Source organism: Notamacropus eugenii, chromosome 1 (genome assembly GCF_028372415.1).
Source record: "Notamacropus eugenii isolate mMacEug1 chromosome 1, mMacEug1.pri_v2, whole genome shotgun sequence".
NCBI lineage: Eukaryota > Metazoa > Chordata > Mammalia > Diprotodontia > Macropodidae > Notamacropus > Notamacropus eugenii.
In genome coordinates this window covers 181,012,120-181,030,940 of record NC_092872.1, presented here as the reverse complement: position 1 = coordinate 181,030,940, position 18,821 = coordinate 181,012,120, and the positions used below count along the sequence as shown (strand labels likewise).

Here is an 18,821-nt window from a genome sequence, read left to right as displayed (position 1 = left end):
CACTTTTTCCCTCTCACATCCCCCCTTGATTTCTTGTTCTTTTGAAGAACAGTAAGAATAACAACCCAATTGAATCAGAAAATTCATAGGACCAGTAGGAGGTAAGTCTGGAAAGTTAGGTTGGGACCAGACTGAATGTTTCAGGAGTTTGTATTTTATCATGGGGACAGATAGGTAGTACAGTGGATACAGTGCTGGGCCTGAATTAGGAAGACTCTAAATCCAGCTTTAGACACTTACTAGTCATGTAGTGTTGGACAAGTCACTTCACCTTGTTTGCCTCCGTTTCCTCATCTGTAAAATGAGCTAGAGAAGGAAATAGCAAACCGCTCTAGTATCTTTGCCACGAGAACCCCAAATGTGGTCACAAAGAGTTGGATATGACTGAAATGACTGAACAACAACTTGCTAGCCAGCTAGATTTCTCTGGTCTTGTATTTGTGCAATTCTTTGAACCTAAAAAAAAGTATCCTAAACATCTTGCAAGCAAAGTAATTGAATGTGGGTAATTTCTGAAGTAAGAAACACAAATGACCTGATGGAATTTTAAAACTATCCAATAATAAGAGAAATGAAAATTAAAACAACTCTGAGATATAACCTTCTGCCCAAGAGATTGGCAATTATAGTTAAAAATTACAAAATTCATTGTTGGTACTGCTGTGGAGAAACGTGATTGTTCAACTGCTGATGTGAACTGGTACGATGGTTTGGAAAGTAATGTGGCATTATGTAATAAAAGATACAAAACTTTTTATACCTTCTGACCTAGTAATCTGACTGCAAGGACTGTATCCTAAGGATGTTACTGAAAGGGAAAAAAAAGATGCGTTTGTTCAAAAAAATTGTTCATAATCATATTGTTTATTATAGAGAAAAATGTGCCCAGTTTGTGTGCCAACGTATGACTGAAAAAGTTATCAGTCAGGGTGGAGCCAAGATGGCGGAGTAGAAACACACAAATACGCTAGCTCCGAACCCACAGCCCATGAAATATCTGTAGTAAAGAGCTGCCAATAAATTCGGGAGCAGGAGAAGCCACATAACAGCAGAGCGGATAAGATTTCTGTTCCAGAGGGACCTGCAAACCTCTCGCAAAAGGTCCGTCGTGTTGCGGACGTGGAGCCCAGCTCAGCCCTGCCCTGGCCCCGGCACTGAGAGGAGAAGATCCGAGCGGGCTTCAGGGACCAAATCTCCAGCGGCCGCGCAGGTCCCTCCACCCACAGGTGACGGGGGTCGGTGAGAAGGTCTCTTTGGTGGGTCAAGAGGGGAGTGGGGTTCCCCCATACTCAGGCCCCCTCGGGAGGCAACAGCGGAGGCGGGAGCAGACTGGGGCTCCCCAAGCAGGAAGGAGCCTGGATCCATTGTTGAAGGTCTCTGCATAAACCCCCTGAGGGAACTGAGCCCGTGAGGCGGCCCTGCCCCCACCTGAGCACCTGAACATAATCTCACACTGAATAGCAGCCCTGCCCCCGCCCAAAGCCCTGAGGCTGGGAAGCAGCATTTGAGCCTCAGACCCTAAGTGCTGGCTGGGAGGATCTGGAGGCGAGGTGGGTGTGAGGAGAATATTCAGAACTCAAGTCACTGGCTGGGAAAATGCCCAGAAAAGGGAAAAAAACCAAGACTATAGAGGGTTACTTTCTTGGTGAGCAGGTTTCTCCTCCCCTCCCTTCTGATGAGGAAGAGCGGTGCTCACCATCAGGGGAAGACACGGAAGTCAGTGCTTCTACATCCCAGCCCACTCAATGGAATCAGTTCTGGGAAAAGGTCATAAAGAGCTCAAAAAATTTTCAAAATTATGTTAGAGAGGTGGAGGAAAAACTGGGAAGAGCAATAAAAGACTTGCAAGCAAAGTATGAACAACAGATCAGCACCCTGCTAAAGGAGACCCAAAAAAATGCTGAAGAAAATAACACCCTGAAAAATAGGCTAACTCAATTGGCAAAGGAGGTTCAAGAAGCCAATGAGGAGAAGAATGCTTTCAAAAGCAGAATTAGCCAAATGGAAAAGGAGGTTCAAAAGCTCACTGAAGAAAATAGTTATTTCAAAATTAGAATGGAACAGATGGAGGCTAATGACTTTATGAGAAACCAAGAAATCACAAAACAAAACCAAAAGAATGAAAAAATGGAAGATAATGTGAAATATCTCATTGGAAAAACAACTGACCTGGAAAATAGATCCAGGAGAGACAATTTAAAAATTATGGGCCTACCTGAAAGCCATGATCAAAAAAAGAGCCTAGACATCATCTTTCATGAAATTATCAAGGAAAACTGCCCTGATATTCTAGAACCAGAGGGCAAAATAAATATTGAAAGAATCCACCAATCACCACCTGAAAAAGATCCAAAAAGAGAAACTCCTAGGAATATTGTGGCCAAATTCCAGAATTCCCAGGTCAAGGAGAAAATATTGCAAGCAGCTAGAAAGAAACAATTCAAGTATTGTGGAAATACAATCAGGATAACACAAGATCTAGCAGCTTCTACATTAAGGGATCGAAGGGCATGGAATAGGATATTCCAGAAGTCAAAGGAACTAGGACTAAAACCAAGAATCACCTACCCAGCAAAACTGAGTATAATACTTCAGGGGAAAAATTGGTCTTTCAATGAAATAGAGGACTTTCAAGCATTCTTGATGAAAAGACCAGAGCTAAAAAGAAAATCTGACTTCACATCAAGTACAAGCTCCTTAGCCTGACACTCAGTCCCTCCACAAAGAGCCCCACCTTACCCTATGTTCCATTCCTCCTCAACAGAAGCCCTTCTCTGCATCTGGAATGATCTTTCTACCCCAGCACACGCCAGATTCATTGTCACCTTGTCATCTTTCCTCATGCTGTTTCCCCTCCCTGCTAACTCTCTAGATCAAAGGTTCTTAATTCCTTTCCATTCGTGAATCCTTTTGGTAGTGTGGTAACAACTAAAACCCCCTTTTCAGAATGATGTTTTTAAATACATAAAATAAAATACATAAGATTACAAAGGACCCAGGAGTCAAGATGGTGGAGTAAGCAGTAAATTGCTATAACTCTTCCATATTTGCCTCCAAACAACCATAAAATAATGCATCAAAACAAATCCTGAAACAGTATAACCAGCAAAAAACAGGGTAAAACAATCTTTGAGCCCAAGAAACTTGGAAGATCAGCAAGAAAGATCTATTTTACTCAGGCAAAAGAGGAACACAGTCCAGGACAGGACACTTCCCAGCAAGCCAGTCTTGCTTCCCAGCGGCAAGTCCCACCTCAGCAAACAAGTGGGGCCCCAGTGGAGCAGGTAAACTCCGGAACCAGAACCCCCCCCCCATCAGCATAGCCAGGGGAATGGGCAGACTCAACATAGCCCTGGACAAACAGGCAACCTCCAGCAGTCAGACTTCCATATTCTTCAGTATAGTTCCAAGCAAATAGGTAGACAGGAACCCTAGGAATGCCTAAGAAAACTGGCAGCCACCAGTAGCCAGACCCCCACTTGCTCCACCAGCCTCAGGATATGCCAGAAACTACTACTAGGACCCTGGCTCAGCACCAGCTAAGCTACCAGACCCCCATGGCCTCCTGCAGCACCAGCCACTCCCTACCCCATCCCCTCAGTGCAGCAGCAGACATCAGGGTCCCCTGTGGGCTTTAGGACAACATTAGAGCAGCAGTAGGTTAAACAGCTAGTACCTGCAGCCCTGGCACAAAAAACCTCAGACAGGGCCCCTTCTACCCTGGGAGCAGAGCTTAAATTTAAAAGAAAGGAAAAAGACCAAAAAATATGAGCAAAAACCAACAACAACAAAAAAGATTCTGACCATAGAAAGTTATTATGGTGACAGGGAAGATCAAGACCCAACTCGGAAAAGGAAAACAATATCAAAACACTTATGGGCAAAGTCATAAATAAAAACAGGAAGCGGTTTCAAGCCCAGAAAGAACTCATAGAAAAGCTCAAAAAGGAGCTTAAAAATCATATAAGAGAGGGAGAAGAAAAATGGGGAAAAGAAATGAGAGTAATGCAAGAGAATTATGAAGAAAAGACACAACAGCTTGGAAAAAGAGGACAACTGCTTAAGAAATAGAATATCCCAAATGGAAAAGGAGATACAAAAAATCCACTAAAGAAAACAACTCCTTAGAAAGTACAATTGGCCAAATAAACAAGAAAGTACAAAAGCTAATTGAGGAAAATAACTCATTAAAAGTTACAATTGGGCAAGGAGAAGCTAATGACTGTATGAGACATCAAGAATCAATCAAATTCAAAGGAATGAAAAAAAAGATGTAAAAAAGGAAAATGGGAAAAACAACTGACCTGGAAAATAGATGCAAGTGAAACAATATCAGAATCACTGGACTACCTGAATGCCATAATCAAAAGGAGGACCTAGACAGCATCTTTCAAGAAATTATCAGTGAAAACTGCTCTCATATCCTGGAATCAGATGGCAAAATAGGCATTGAAAGAATCCACCAATCACTTTAGGAAAGAGCCCAAATAAAAACTTCAAGGAACATTACAGTCAAATTTCAGAAATATCAGGTCAAGGAAAAAAATGCTTCAAGTAGCCAGAAAGAAATAATTCAAATACTGAGGAACCACAATCAGGATTACATAGGACTTGCAATATTAAACATATTCTGGAAGGCAAAGAAGCTAGGACTACAACCAAGAATCACTTACCTGGCAAAATGAAGCATAATACATCAAAAGGTCATTCAATGAAATAGAAGGATTTCAAGCTTTCATAAGAAGGCCAGAATTAAACCAAAAATTTGATCTCTAAAATCAAGACCCAAAAGAAGCATAAACAAGTAAAAAGGGAAAAGAAAACATAAGAGATTCAATAGAGCTAAACTCTTTACATCCCTATATAGGAAGATGATACTTGTAATTCTTTTTTTTTTTTTTTTGGTGGAATTGTTTTTATCTACAGGACACTGAAAGACAGGAAATTCCACATAGAAATAAGAACCCTATTGAGGATAGAGGTTTCATGCTGTATGTACACAGTCCAAACTGTTCAAGTATGCATTAGTGCTACATTAAAAGTCACATTTGAAAAAAAGATCTTAAAGTAGAGAGACAGTAAGACAAAATTATGCCAAGAACAAGGCATACAAGACTTGAAGGTTTGACTGGAAAATCTAAAAGTTAAAGGTCCCAGGCGTGCCATCTTGAATCTGGAAGGTATAGCTATCAGAGGTAGATTCTGGGACAACATTTTGATCTTCCTCTGCAGAGAAATACTTTTCAATTAAGCTTGAAGAAGCCTTATATACCATTTCCTTTTCATGGGATGGAAGTCCTTCAATTCTGTCTAGTCCTCCACATTCTTCAATTAGGATACAGAGTTTTTCAGTTTCATTTAGTTTTTCAGCAGCCAGAAAAATATTTGAAATTGCATCCAAAATAACCAAGACAATTTTGCTGTCTTTCACAGACAAGAGGTTGATTAAAGGTTCCAGAATTCCATTTTGGATAAGATACACAATCTGCTCAATTGTTCCATCACTTGTGTAGTTTGTGACAGCTCATACAGCTTCTTTCTGTGACTTAAAGTCTCCCTTTGACAGAATTCCAACCAAGTATGGAACTAATCCATGATTCACAACTTGCTGTATTTGGTCCTGGCAGCCAGCCATGATGTTTGACATGGTCCATGCAGCCTCTTTCTGGATATTGGTTTTAGGGTGTGTAAGCAGGCTAGGAAAGACAGCAAGGGCTCCTGAGTTTGTTCATCTGTCCCAGTGACAATGTTTCCTATAGTCCGTAAGGAAGGAGTCACTATGGGCAATTCACCAGATCCCAGAAGTTTCACTAGTTGTGGGACGATTCCAGTTTCCACAACGACTTCAATCCTGTCGTTGGAGCCATCTGTGAGGTAGGAAATGGCCCAACAGCTATCTGCCACAACTTCTGGATCATCATGATGCAAAAGACAAAGTAATGTAGGAAGAATCTGCTCAATAGCCTCTATTGGGGGAGCAGGATTCTTGTTGTGACAAAGATTTGAAAGTGTCCAGGTAAGATTTCTTAAGTAACCACATGCTAATGATGATACATCAGGAACTGCAAGCAGAGCTAAAAGAGGGTCTATTGCACCATACTTGATAACCAAGTCTCTGTAGGCTGAACTATCACCTGCAATGTTTCCCAGAGCCCACACTGCCTGTTCACTGATGTGAGCCTGGGGAGAGGCCAACAGGGCAATGAACACAGGTATAGCCCCTCCATCTACCACAGCCTTGGTTTGGTCTGATGTTCCAGAAGCAATGTTAGCAAGTGCCCAAGCAGATTCAAACTGAATAGGATTACAGTCTGTCCTGTCCAAGAAGCCTACAAGCTTTAGAATCATACAAGCCTCAATTATTTGGTCTATGGGAAGCTGTTTTTCCCTAGAAAGGAGTTTCCTCATAGCTTGAGTAGCCTGAAGTTGAACTTCCAGAATATTGCTATTTATGCCTTTGACCGTATCTTCAATGGACCAAAGTGCAGAGTCCTGCTTATTGGAGTTTTCTCGCAGAGGAGAAGTAGCATCATCAGGAAAAGTACTGACATTTCTTCTTTTCAGCATCTGGTCATCTTTTTCAGCTTTCCTCAGTTCTACGTTCACTTAAATACGCTGGCGCCTCATTTCTGTGCTGTCTTTCCCTTTGTTCTTAAATCTATTAAACTGGGCAGCAGGTGAATTAGCATTTTCTTTGGTGTACATGGTTGTGTTCAACACTGGGAAAAAGGCAAGGAGGGAAGTTGCAGGAGGTCACCGGGCCCCGTAGGAGAAGCAGGAGGAGGTTGCAGCTGCGTTACGGTGAGACTTCCAGCAACCACTTTAGCTCAGCCCCCGATACTTGTAATTCTTAAGATTTGCATCACTAATAGCTAGAAAGAATATACATAGACAGATGATAAGGGTATATGGGGAATTTGAGGGAATGACGTAAAACTATTAAGGTTTGAGAAAGAGGAGCACACTGGGCACAGAAGGAAGGGAGAGATAGAATGAGGTAAATTATTTCACATGAAGAGGTGTGAAAGACCTATTACACTGAAGGGTAAGATGGGAGGGTGGGGATGGGCTTCGAACCTTACTTTGGATGGACTTTGAACCTCTCTCATCAGTGTTAGCTCAGAGAGGGAATAATATACACAATCAAACATATCTTACCTGACAGGGAAGTAAGAGAGACAAGATTAAGTTAAAGGAGGGGAGAAACTGACAGAAGGGAGGACAGATCAGAGGAGCTCGTAGACAGAAGCAAAACACTGAGGGAAAGGGTAAAGGAGAGAGGTTAAACAGGAGGAAAAATAGGATGAAGGGAAATACACAGTTAGTAATCATGACTGTTAATGTGGATGGGATGAACTCTCCCATAAAACAGAAGCAAATAGCAAAGTAGATCAAAAACCAGAATTCTACAACGTGTTGTTTACAAGAAACACACTTGAAGTAGAGGGACACACAGAGGCTAAAAGTAAAGGACTGGAACTGAATCTATTATGCTTCAGCTGAAGTAAAAAAAAAAAAAAGACAGGGATAGCAATCCTGATCTCAGACAAAGCAAAAGCAAAAATAGACCTAATTAAAAGAGATAAGGAAGGAAACTACATCTTGCTAAAAGGAGTCATAGACAATGAAGCAATAGCAATACTAAACATATATACACCAAGGGGTATAGCATCCAAATTCTTAAAGGAGAAGTTAAGTGAATTAAAGGAAGAAACAGCAAAACTATACTAGTGGGGGACCTCAACTGTTCCCTCTCAGAACTTAATAAATCCAACCAAAAACATTAAAAAGAAAGACACTAAGGAGGTAAATAGAATATTAGGATTACAAAGGAAACCAATTATATTGAAATAGTTATCAAAATATTTTTCAAAACCAAGTTCACAGACCCCAGGTCAAGAACCACTGCTCTAAATTCTATCTACCTTTCAGGGCCCAGCTAAAGTCTCCTCCAGTCACCTCAGACTGTAGTGATTTCTTCCTCTTCTGAGTTGCTACTGCACACATCATATTAACCACACATTTTAGCTCTTAATCATTCTAGTTTTATGTGTGTGTGTGTTTTGTTCCCCCTAATAAGACTATAAGCTTTGTGAGAACAGGAGTCACACATTTTCTCAGAATTTAATACACTCAGTTAAATATACCTCTTGGTTGATTTAAGGCTTATTGCAGAAAGCTGTTCCTCCAAAGGAAGCCTTTCGTCAGAGCTGTCATAGTTAATTTAGATCTGATTTATACCTTCCAAAAAAAAGAGAAAATTCCCCAAATCAAATTGCATATTATTTCACTGCAGGTTTCTGAGGACTTTCCTAGGTCAACTGCCCCCCCCCCAACTGGGAAATGCAGATAGGAGGTTACAAGGCCCTGATCCCTGACTCCTCTCTACTTCGTTTTCTTACTTCATCAAGGAAGAGGACCTAGACCTGGCTCAATTCCCAGGAAAACTTTCTCCAGTCATGATAAACATTCCAAAAGTCAAGGTGATGAGCAGGGCCACCATTAAAAAGGCAGCTGGAGTACTGTGGGCCCCAGTGTGCCTGCCCTCTACTGCCCATATCCATCAGAGCCTGGTTCCTACTTCCCACATCTTTTCTCTCTAGCCACCCCAAAACTAGAATGTGGTGGTTCCTCATAATCTCCCTGCTGACCCTGCTATACTACATCTGGCAGAAGCTGGGGAGTTTGGGCAAGAAATATCCCCTATGTCTGCCCCATCTGCCCATTCTGGGGAGCCTTCCATATATGAATTCCTCTGACCAGGCACACATCTACTTCACCAAGCTTCAGGAGAAGTATGGTCACATCTATGCCTTTTGGCTGGGTCCTTGGTATGCTGTGGTAGTGAATCAGTTCTCACTGGCCAAGGAAGTACTTCTCAAGAAAGGAAAGGATTTTGCCAGTCGCCCCCGAATGGTAAGCATTTTAACAACTGTTGATAACCACTGAGGAGGGAGACCTGGGAAGAGCCCTGCACCACCTAGATCCCAGGGACGGGAGTGATGTGAGGATGAGCTTCAGTGCTGCTTAATAGGGCAAGAGGGACATGCCCCTCTTTCTTCTGGACTTGGGTGAGAAGTAGCATGACAGAGTAGGCTGGGAATGAGGAAAACTGGGGGCTACCTTTCATTCAGCCTGTGACTCAAGGAGCAGCATTGGCAAAATCATTAGACCTTTCTGGGTTTCAACTTCCTGGTCTGTAAAATCTGGGCAGGAATAAAAGGGTGATGACATTCTCTTCTCTTTCTCAGAGAAAGCTAAAAAGAGTTTTTCTCAGTCTTTTGCAGATGACAATCTTCCTTCCCTTCTTTTTTCTAGCTCCTACCTTGTTCAGCTTCCTCTCCCCTATTTCAGCTGTGGAGAACCCTGGTGGAAACTCCTTCCTGCAGTCAAAGGGTGGAAAATACCAAAGGGAGAAGGAATGGAAGAGAGGGAGGCAGAAGGAAGGAGGAAATGGATTTGGAAAGAGGGGAGAAGGGGAAAGGGGAAGACTAGGGTCCTGTTGTTATCCTGGGGTACCCTCCTCTCCACCCTAACCCTTCCTGGCCATATCAACAGCTTGAAGAGCACCAAAGTGTCCCTCTGGTCACTAAGCATCTAGCAATGGATTTGGAAGGCAGAGGACCTGACAGCTTCAGATCTGAGTCTCAGTTCTGCTCTTTAATGACCTGTGTGTCCTTTAGCGACTCACTGTCCCTTGATAAGCCTCAGTTTTCTCATTTTTAAAATAATGAGATTGAGCTACATCATTTCTAAGGTCTCTACCAGATCTCTGGGGCAGCTAGATAGCACCACAGTACACAGAGTACAGAATCTGGAATCAGAAAGACTCAGCTTAGTGAGTTCAAATCTGGCATCAGATACTAGCTGTATGACCCTGGGCAAATCATTTCACCCTGTTTGCCTCAGTTTCCTCCTCTGTAAAATGAGCTGGAAAAGCATATTTGCCAAGAAAACTCCAAATGGAGTCATGGAAAGTCAGACATGACTGAAAAGACAACTGAACAACAACTACCAGGTCTAAATCCTGTGAGTTAGGATTTCTTCTCTCTAATTTGCAACATCCTCCCTTTTCTTGACAACCTTGACTGCTGAGAACTCCAGCCTAATCAGGGTTTATGTTCTCTCTACACTCCATTTTTCAAGGTTACAGAAGGGTTGGTCTGGGTTAAGTGGGCAACAGAGATGGAAAGGAAGTAGGTAGTAAGGGACTGAGGATGAAAAAACCTATTTGGGTAATATGGAGTGGACAGATTGGGTCAGTGGGTGGAAGACTGTGAGGCTGCCTCCAGACTGGTCTCATGATGGATGTGGCTTCCAGTCATACGTAAGGTCCTTGAGGAGAGGGACTAGTTCATTTTTGCCTTTATATCCCCAGCCCCTTGGCACAGTGCCTGGCACAAAAGAAAGTCATACCTCCCCAATTAAGGAGCTCTGAGTCTAAAGGGGGAAGACAACATAAAACATGTGTACAAACAAGATATAAACAGGATAAGCTAGAGATGAGCAACAGAGGGAAGGCACTAGCATTAAGAGGGATTTGGAAAGACTTGTAGAAAACGAGATTTTAGCTGGGACTTGAAGGAAGCAAGGAAGGCCAGAAAACAGGGATAAAAAGGAGGGGCATTCCATGCATGGAAGACAGCCAGTGAAAATGCCTAGAGCCGGGAGACGGATTGTCTTGTTGGAGGAACAACAAAGGAGCCAGTCTGTGCGTGCGTGCGTGTGTGTGTCAAACAGGATTTTATATTTGTTTATGGAGGTGACTGGAATTTACCGAATGGGGAGGAAGGAGAGATGACATGATTAGACCTACACTTTAAGAAGATCAATTTATCATTTGAGTGGAGGATGGATTGGAATGGGGAGAGACTTAATTTAGGGAAACCAACTAGAAAGTTATTACAGTTGCTCAGATATGAAATGAGGGCCTAGAGCAGGATGGTGGAAGTGTTGGGGGAGAGAAGGGAGCATTGATGAGAAATGTTATGAAGATTGGTAGAATTCTGGGGGAGGGTGATGATGACACCTATGTTGTGCACCTGAGTTCCAAGTTTTTTGACTAACTCTTACTACCTGGACGGAAGTCCAAGACTAGTGCCTACCATCTCCCCTTGGGGATGGTGAGTGAGGGCAGATGAAGAGATTAGAGTATAACACACCTGAGTCCAATTTTCTCCTAATTCCAAAGGTAAGCACAGACATCCTGAGTGGCTCAGGCAAGGGGATTGCCTTCAGTGAGTACGGTCCTCAGTGGCGAATGTATAGGAAGCTGGTGCAGTCCACCTTTTCCTTGTTTAAGGATCGCTCCTCCCAGAACTTTGAAAAGATCAGTGAGTACTAAGACCAGGGGCTACTAGGGATCAGTAGGGAGGGGGCAAGAGCAAGCTTGGGAGACCCTGGGCTCAGGGCCTGACAGCAGCCACTGATATGGGGGTAAGGGGATCACCAGAAGGATCCCAGGCTGCTGCTGCCACCTGGTGGTCATCCTCAAACTGACTATCGGTGGTGGGGGTGGGAGGGTTGTCCTTGAAGGGTGGACTTGTCTTTGAGGTGTGGAGTAGGGCTGGTCTCTCTCCCCTTAATTCTGGCCCTACCCAACTGTTATCCATCTTTTCCTCTCTGTAACTCCCTAGTCTGCCAAGAGGCCAATTTTCTATGTAAGGCCCTGAGCAGCACACAAGGACAGAGTGTGGACCCAGCTTTGGACTGTTTTCTGGCTTCGGCCAATGTGATCTGCCAGTTTTGCTTCAGCAGCTCCTGGAAACGAAAGGATAAAGACATAGAGGTCATGATGCATTTTAACGATGTTATTATCCAAAGTGTGGCCAGGGACAGCCTGATTGACATCTTTCCCTGGATTCAGGTAAGAGCTCTAAGGCCCTACCCTGCAGCAGAACACACACACACACACACACACACACACACACACACACACACACACACACACACTCTCAGCAGAACACACACACACACACACACACACACACACACACACACACACACACACACTCTCTCTCTCTCTCTCTCTCTCTCTCTCTCTCTCTCTCTCTCTCTCTCTCTCTCTCTCTCTCTCTCTCTCTCTCTCTCTCTCTCTCTCTCTCTTAGTTAAAACACCTGGTCTCCTAATCCCAATCCTTCTCATTCTTTCACAAAGGATGAACCTAAGTCCACCTCCTCAGGAAAACCTTCCCTGACTGTTAAAGTCCACACTAGTCTCACCCTGCTCTGAACTGATAAAGCTCTTACAATTTGAGCCACAGAGTCTATCTCTGAATTATAGACTGCCTTTTGTTGCTTCATCACTTGCATGTGTCTCTTTCCCTAAACAAACCATGAGCTCCTCAATAGTAGGGATTACTGACTTCTTCTATTTCTCCCTCACCCATCTCCCCCAATGGTTGCTAAGAACAAGACTGGACAGAAAACATGTTCTCCAAAAAAACAAAACAAAACAAAACCAACACACTTGTGATTGGCTAGGGGTAGGAAGAGGGGCTACCATGGACCCAGGCCTCATCATCCTGGCTTCCCCAGCCAGGAAGTCCTCAAGGGTTACCTCATGTCTCCACTGCTTGGTGGAGGAGTGTATACAGTAAACAGGGAGTCAGGACAGGTAAGATTTGTTGGGGTGGTAGAATAGTAGGGACCAGAATCAAGGGCCCAGTCTTTGGAGTAGAGAGTGAAGTTAGGGAGACTGGAGTTGGGGGCAGAGCAAGGATCTGCCTTCAAGACTTCCTTTCTATCCCTCCCCCCTTTCTAGCTGTTCCCCAACAAAGAGCTAACACAGTTGAAGGAGAGCGTCAAGCTACGGAATAAGATGATGGAGGAAAAAATTAAAATTCAAAAGGTACATGACAGAACAGTGCAAGCTTGGAGGGTGTGGGAAGAGAGGGTGGGGATGTTGTCAAGAACCAATATGTATGCCAACTGTGTTCCCACTCCTGGGCTGTGGGATGGGGGTGGGAAGTAAGAGAAGGAGGAAGATAAGGAGAGGGGAAGGGACTCGAGGTTCCAGAGAAGACAGATCCGTTTTCCATCCCCATTCTCCCAGGAGAAGTTCAACATAGATTCTGTCAACAACCTCCTGGATGCGCTGCTGAAAGCCAAGATAAACAATAGCCATCTGACCCAGGAGCCAGAGATCACAGATGAACACATCCTGATGACAGTGAGCGACATCTTCGGAGCTGGGGTGGAGACTACCAGCAGCGTTGTCAAGTGGTGCATCGCCTACCTGCTACACTATCCCCAGGTGAGACTGCCATTCAGCATTCCCTGGCTCTCAGTTCACCACCCCAGAAAGAGCTCAGGGAAGACCTCCACCCATCTCTGGGCTCCTGGAATGTAAATTGTATTAAGTGAGCATCCGTGACACATAACACCACCCAGACCCAACTGTCTGAGCAGACATCTAAGCAACAAGACCCTCCCTTCAATCCTTCTCCTCCAAATACTGACCAGAGGCCTCAGGAGGACAAGCCCTCTGGGATCCATGTCCAAGTGCTCATGCCCCTGCTGTTTGCCCTGGAATTTGAAGGCATGTAGCCCATGAGCACATACTCCATACACACACACACACACACACCTCCCTATGATCCCCAGGTAAAGGAGAAGATCCAGGAGGAAATTGACCAGAAAATTGGCTTTACCCGAACACCTGTGCTCAGTGACAGGAACCAGCTTCTGCTTCTTGAGTCCACAATACGCGAGGTACTCCGCATACGGCCGGTGGCTCCCTTGCTCATCCCCCACCTGGCATGTACTGACAGCAGGTATGCCCAATTCCCTTATCCACTTACTCCTAATCATCCTATCAATTAATCCACTGACCGATCCTTTCCCTCTTTCCCAATTCACTCAATGGTCCACCCATCAATTAACCTACACCTACCTACCTGCATTGCCATGGACAAACATGGCCCCAGAGATAGGGCAGAAAGCTCTGGGAGAGCTGTTTAGAGGCTCGTAGTCCAGTAGCCATAGCCATCACAGAGCGTTTGTTCACATAGATAATCATGTGTGCATTTGTATGTGGACATACAGTCTCCTTCCCATATCAGGCTCACTAAGATGCCAAAGGGAAAAGCTCACTGATTCCAAAATAAAAAACATAAGTTTTGCAAAACTATAGAATGTCAAATCTCGAAGGACCTTAAAGCTCATTAGTCAGTCTGACCTCCCCCACTTTGATGTAGAGTACATTATGTCCCAAAGATGTTCATTTTGGGGTTAGAAGGGAAGAAAGGGGTTAAGTGGCTCCTCCAAATCAATTCAACAAATATCTATTAGGCATACCAGGTTCAGAACCTTGTGCTAAGTTCGGAGAAGGGTTACAAGGATAAATGAGAAGTGATCCTTGATTTCAGAAAGTTTATGATCTAATAAGGGATATAAGGCAGATATATTTAACTGTAATTCAGACTGTGGTAAGTGCATATGAGAAATATAGATCTAATGCTGTTAAGAGAGCTCAGGAGGAAAGGATCACTTCTGGCTGGAGGCATCAGGGAAGGCTTCATGGAAGAGATGACAGCTGAGTTGCGCCTTGAAGGAGGCAGGTGAGGAGGAAGTGCATTATTAGCATAAGGAGACAGGAAAAGGCAAGATGAGTTCTGAAAGCATGCTCTTGGGGAAACTGAAGAGGAAGTGAAAGGGAGTAATAGTTGTTGTTGTAATAAGAAGATTTAGAGACTACTAGGAAAAGGGGCATTACTGAAAGTTCTGAATGACATGTACAATTCATTTTAAGATTACTTGGGCCCTGGTGAGCATTGGAGCATAGGGGGCATGGTAGGGAAACCTAGAATGAGTGGTGGGGGTGCCCCTGAGAAATGCTAAGAGGGAGAAATGATAGGATTTAGAAAATCACTGGATGGGAAAAGGAAGGGAGGAGGAGTCCAAATGACTCCAAGGTTTCAAGCCTAGCTGGCTGACAGAATGATGATGACATGGACAAAAACAGTCTGGTTTGGAGGGAAAAGTTGATAAATTGAGACTGTGATTTTGTTTGCAACTTCAAAATGTAAGAAGTTCAGGAACAGAGGTTGGCAACCTCTCACACCTGTAGACGATTCTAACCTGCAGGAAGAGGTATTGTTTTCAGGGTATACAAAGGGGATTTGGCTGTAGCCTGGATTGCTAATAGTAGACACTAGTCCCCTGGGCATTCTGTAGTAACAGGGAAGGGATCTAAGTGAATTGGTAAGAATGGAGATGTCCGGGGGGCAGATGGAAACATAGGTCTGGGTTGGAGAAAGAAGTTAGGACTAGATCTATGGATCTGGGAGCCATCAATGCAATTGATAGCTGAAACTGAGAGCAGATGAGTGCATGAAAGGAGAAAATACAGTATCCCTTCCACATCACAGGAGTTAAGGGCTTGGTACCCCTAGGTCCTGGAAAATCCACAGAAAAAATTTTGACCCTCCCTTCATAATCAAAGAAGTCTGAATATTTTATTTTCCTTTCATGGAGTATTTATAATGCCCTATTGTAAAATTTGGGTTGATATTATACAATACTATACATATATTTTATGTATTTCTGAGTTTCTGAACTTCTTCTGTCATCTGCTGGCCTTCATGTGTCTTCTGTGGCTTCTGCAAAACCCCCAAATTCCCATTTAATTTCTTTTTTTTAATTTAAGATATTTATTTATTTAAGTGGATATCTATTTAGTATTTAATTTCTTATGCTGACCCATGATACATCAAAACTGCAATGGGGGATGATGTGGTTAAGTCACAATGTGGAAGGAATAACTATATAAGAGAGAAAAGAAGAGGGTTTAGGACAGAGACTGGAGGAATGCCTGCATTTAAAAGAAAGTTGTTGAAGAGGAATGAAAGAAAATAGAGAGGAAGTTTTCAGAAGTAGCTGAGAATCATAGGCATACAGTCATAGAAGCCAAAGGAAGGTAAGGTGTTAAAAAGAAAGTCAAGGTTGCAAGGAGGTTGGGGGGGGGGGGTAGCCTGAGAAGAGACCGCTGAATTTGGCTCTTTGGTTATTAGAAGGTCATTAGTGATCTTCGAAAGATCAGTTTTAGTTGAGAAGTAGATGCTCACATTATGCAGAGATCCCTAAGCATGGGAAAGAAGGGAAAAAAGAGGGGACAGTATCATGTGGAATGATGACTCCTCTCCTCACAGCATTGGAGAATACACCATCCCCAAAGGCACCAGGATCTACATCAACCTGTGGTCCATCCATCATGACCCTGAAGAGTGGGATGAGCCAGAAAAGTTTAAGCCAGGTGAGTCAGTCAAATTAGTCATCTAGCAATTTATTAAGAATCTTCTGTGTGCCAGGCACTGAGCTAAAAGCAAGAATTCCAAAACAAGGGGTTCCTTGAACATCAAACACAAATTTCCATGGGGTGGGAAGCCATATATTTTTCCATATTCCTCTTCCTTAAGGTGGAAACTGGGTTGCTTCCTCAATCTCAAGGCTTTCCAAGGGGCATCATGTTTCCCTCTTCAAACCAGGACTTCCCCCCTTTTAAGGAAGCTGGCATAACATTTTATTTCCAGAGGGAACTTGGATCCTCTCACTGACCCACTCACTAACTCTTTCACAGAAAGATTCCTAGACAAGAATAAGGAACAACTTATCACGCCAAGCGCCAGCTACTTTCCCTTTGGATGTGGACCCCGGACCTGTATCGGGGAGTTCTTGGCCCGGGCAGAGTTATTCCTCTTTATGGCCTGGATCCTACAGAGATTTGACCTGGAAGTAGCTGATGATGGAGAACTACCCTCCTTAGAGGGGGAATTTGGAGTGGTCTATCAGATCATTCCCTTCAAAGCAAAGTTTAAGCAGCGGAAGGGCTGGAGGGAGGCTCAGCTGAGTGCCTCTAGTCAATAGTCAGATTTTCCACCATTAGCTCAGGAGTAATCATGAGCAAAATGTAGAAGGAAGCAACAAGAAGTAGCTTTAAGTGGAGATTGCCCTGAGTCCCTGACCCCATCTCCTCAGCTTCAGGGAGGTATATATTCATTACTTCTAGCACAGAACTCCTGCCATTCGTTCCCTTTCTTCCTATATCCACTCTGCTTCTTCCTTCCATCAGCCTCTCCTCCAATAGGTAGGCTAGGGATTTTGTCCCGAATGATTTCTAACCTACTGGACTCTCCCTGTGATGGGTTTATATGTCCAGTCCCTTTGGTCATTTTTTCCCTGTATTCCATGTCCGAGTTGTAGCTAATTATAACTCAAAAATCCAGGTGGCACCAGGCTTACCAGCAACACCAGCCAGGTTGGGGTTCTTGTCTTCCTGAAGGTTAGACCAAGACCTAGAACAGCTATTTCTCATATACCTGGTGAGCCCTCTCCGACCCCAGGAAAACATGGGGTTCTCACAGAAATCATAACTGAAGGCTGAATCCCTGCTGAAGACTTAGACAACTCTAGTCTAGGAATCTGGATTCTCTCCCATCACCTACCGCATGGACGTGGATGCTCAAGCCTTTTCAGGAGATAGAATCCAAGGCTCCCAACCCTCCCTGAGCTAGCCAGAGGACAAAAAAAAAAAAAAAAAAAAAAAGGACCCTTATCCTTGATGGGTCTTCAGTCTATGGAAGGGTCAAATATATTTGTCCATGGACACCAGTACTGGATTCTCAGGTCATCCAAACTTTTTCCTTCAACAGACAAGGACTACAGGAGGGCCAGAGGGAGGTGGTCCTGCAGAATGGCAGGAGGCAAGCTGAGGTCAGGATCTAGGTAATAGTCAGGGGTATCTTCAGAGCTTTAGTCGTATTGAACTAGATAGATAATGGATACTAGTGTTCCTACCTCCAGAGACAGATATCCACAGGACGGTCCCTGTCTCTGGGGGAAGAGGGGACTATCTGACACAGAGGAAAACACCTCCTCCTTGATTTCAAGTTACAATCTTCTCCCACCAGAGAAGGAATGGTTGAAAATCTCGTGCTAATGATTTAGAGTCCTGGCTCCCCCACCTTGAAATCCAAGCCCATCCTGGAGGACCAATTCTCTTCTCCAAGTCTCACTACAAAGATAGTCCAAGAACAGCTTAGAGAACTGGGCAAAGTACTTAAAAACTTGGAGCCAATCTACAGTTGGCAGGGTGACTAACCTGGGCAAATATACCTGGTTCAGTTCTGTTGACATTACCACTGGGAATCTACTTGGGAAAAGGCTCCTTTTAGTCACTTTCTAGGATCTTGGCTAGGAGGAAGGGCTGCTGGAAGGTGCCGGAAGAGACAGCACGGTCATCTCCCAAACTTGCCCATTATCTGAGCTGCTGGGAAGGGGCCAAATACCACCACTACCCCTTGAATCAGTTCACCCTCGAGAGTCAGACTGATTCCTCAACCATCTCCAAAGTCATCTGCCCCACCCACCAGGTTCTTTGCCCAGAAGGATAAATGAGTTGTGAGGGAGTGGTAAGATGGACGGTAAGGGCAGGGTAGAATGAAGCACTTCAAATGTCCTCAGAATCTGAAACAAATAAAGCATTCTGCATGTGTGTGATGACCTGTGGATTGGTCAAGTTGGATGGAATGTTCCCTTTTATGTGGACCAACTTAAGAGGAGGGTCAGAGCTGACATCACCTTCTCCTCTGTGAAACAGCCAAAAGAAATGAGGATCTCATCAATTTAGAAACTCCCTCACCCCCTACACACACACACACACACACACACACACACACACACACACACACACCATACAAAGGCACACAACACACATACACATCACACACACTGGAACTCACAACCCATACATGTTTGTTCATCCTTGGGACTCTTGACCTAATTTTACTATAGGGAATCTACCAGCCACCGTATATCAGGGG

The 18,821-nt window shown here is 43.9% G+C and overlaps 1 protein-coding gene and 1 pseudogene across 1 annotated transcript; one reads left to right on the top strand and one right to left on the bottom strand.

Annotated features, from left to right (window-relative positions):
- Positions 1–847: 847 nt before the first annotated feature.
- LOC140511918 (importin subunit alpha-1 pseudogene) lies at positions 848–8,446 on the bottom strand (annotated as a pseudogene).
- CYP17A1 (cytochrome P450 family 17 subfamily A member 1) lies at positions 8,429–18,501 on the top strand. Its single transcript, XM_072621215.1, has 8 exons — positions 8,429–8,916; positions 11,192–11,333; positions 11,637–11,866; positions 12,764–12,850; positions 13,055–13,255; positions 13,606–13,775; positions 16,152–16,255; positions 16,580–18,501. Exons 1-8 carry the CDS (start codon positions 8,620–8,622, stop codon positions 16,864–16,866), a joined length of 1,518 nt encoding a protein of 505 aa, XP_072477316.1. The 5' UTR covers positions 8,429–8,619; the 3' UTR covers positions 16,867–18,501.
- The last annotated feature ends 320 nt before the right edge of the window (positions 18,502–18,821 follow it).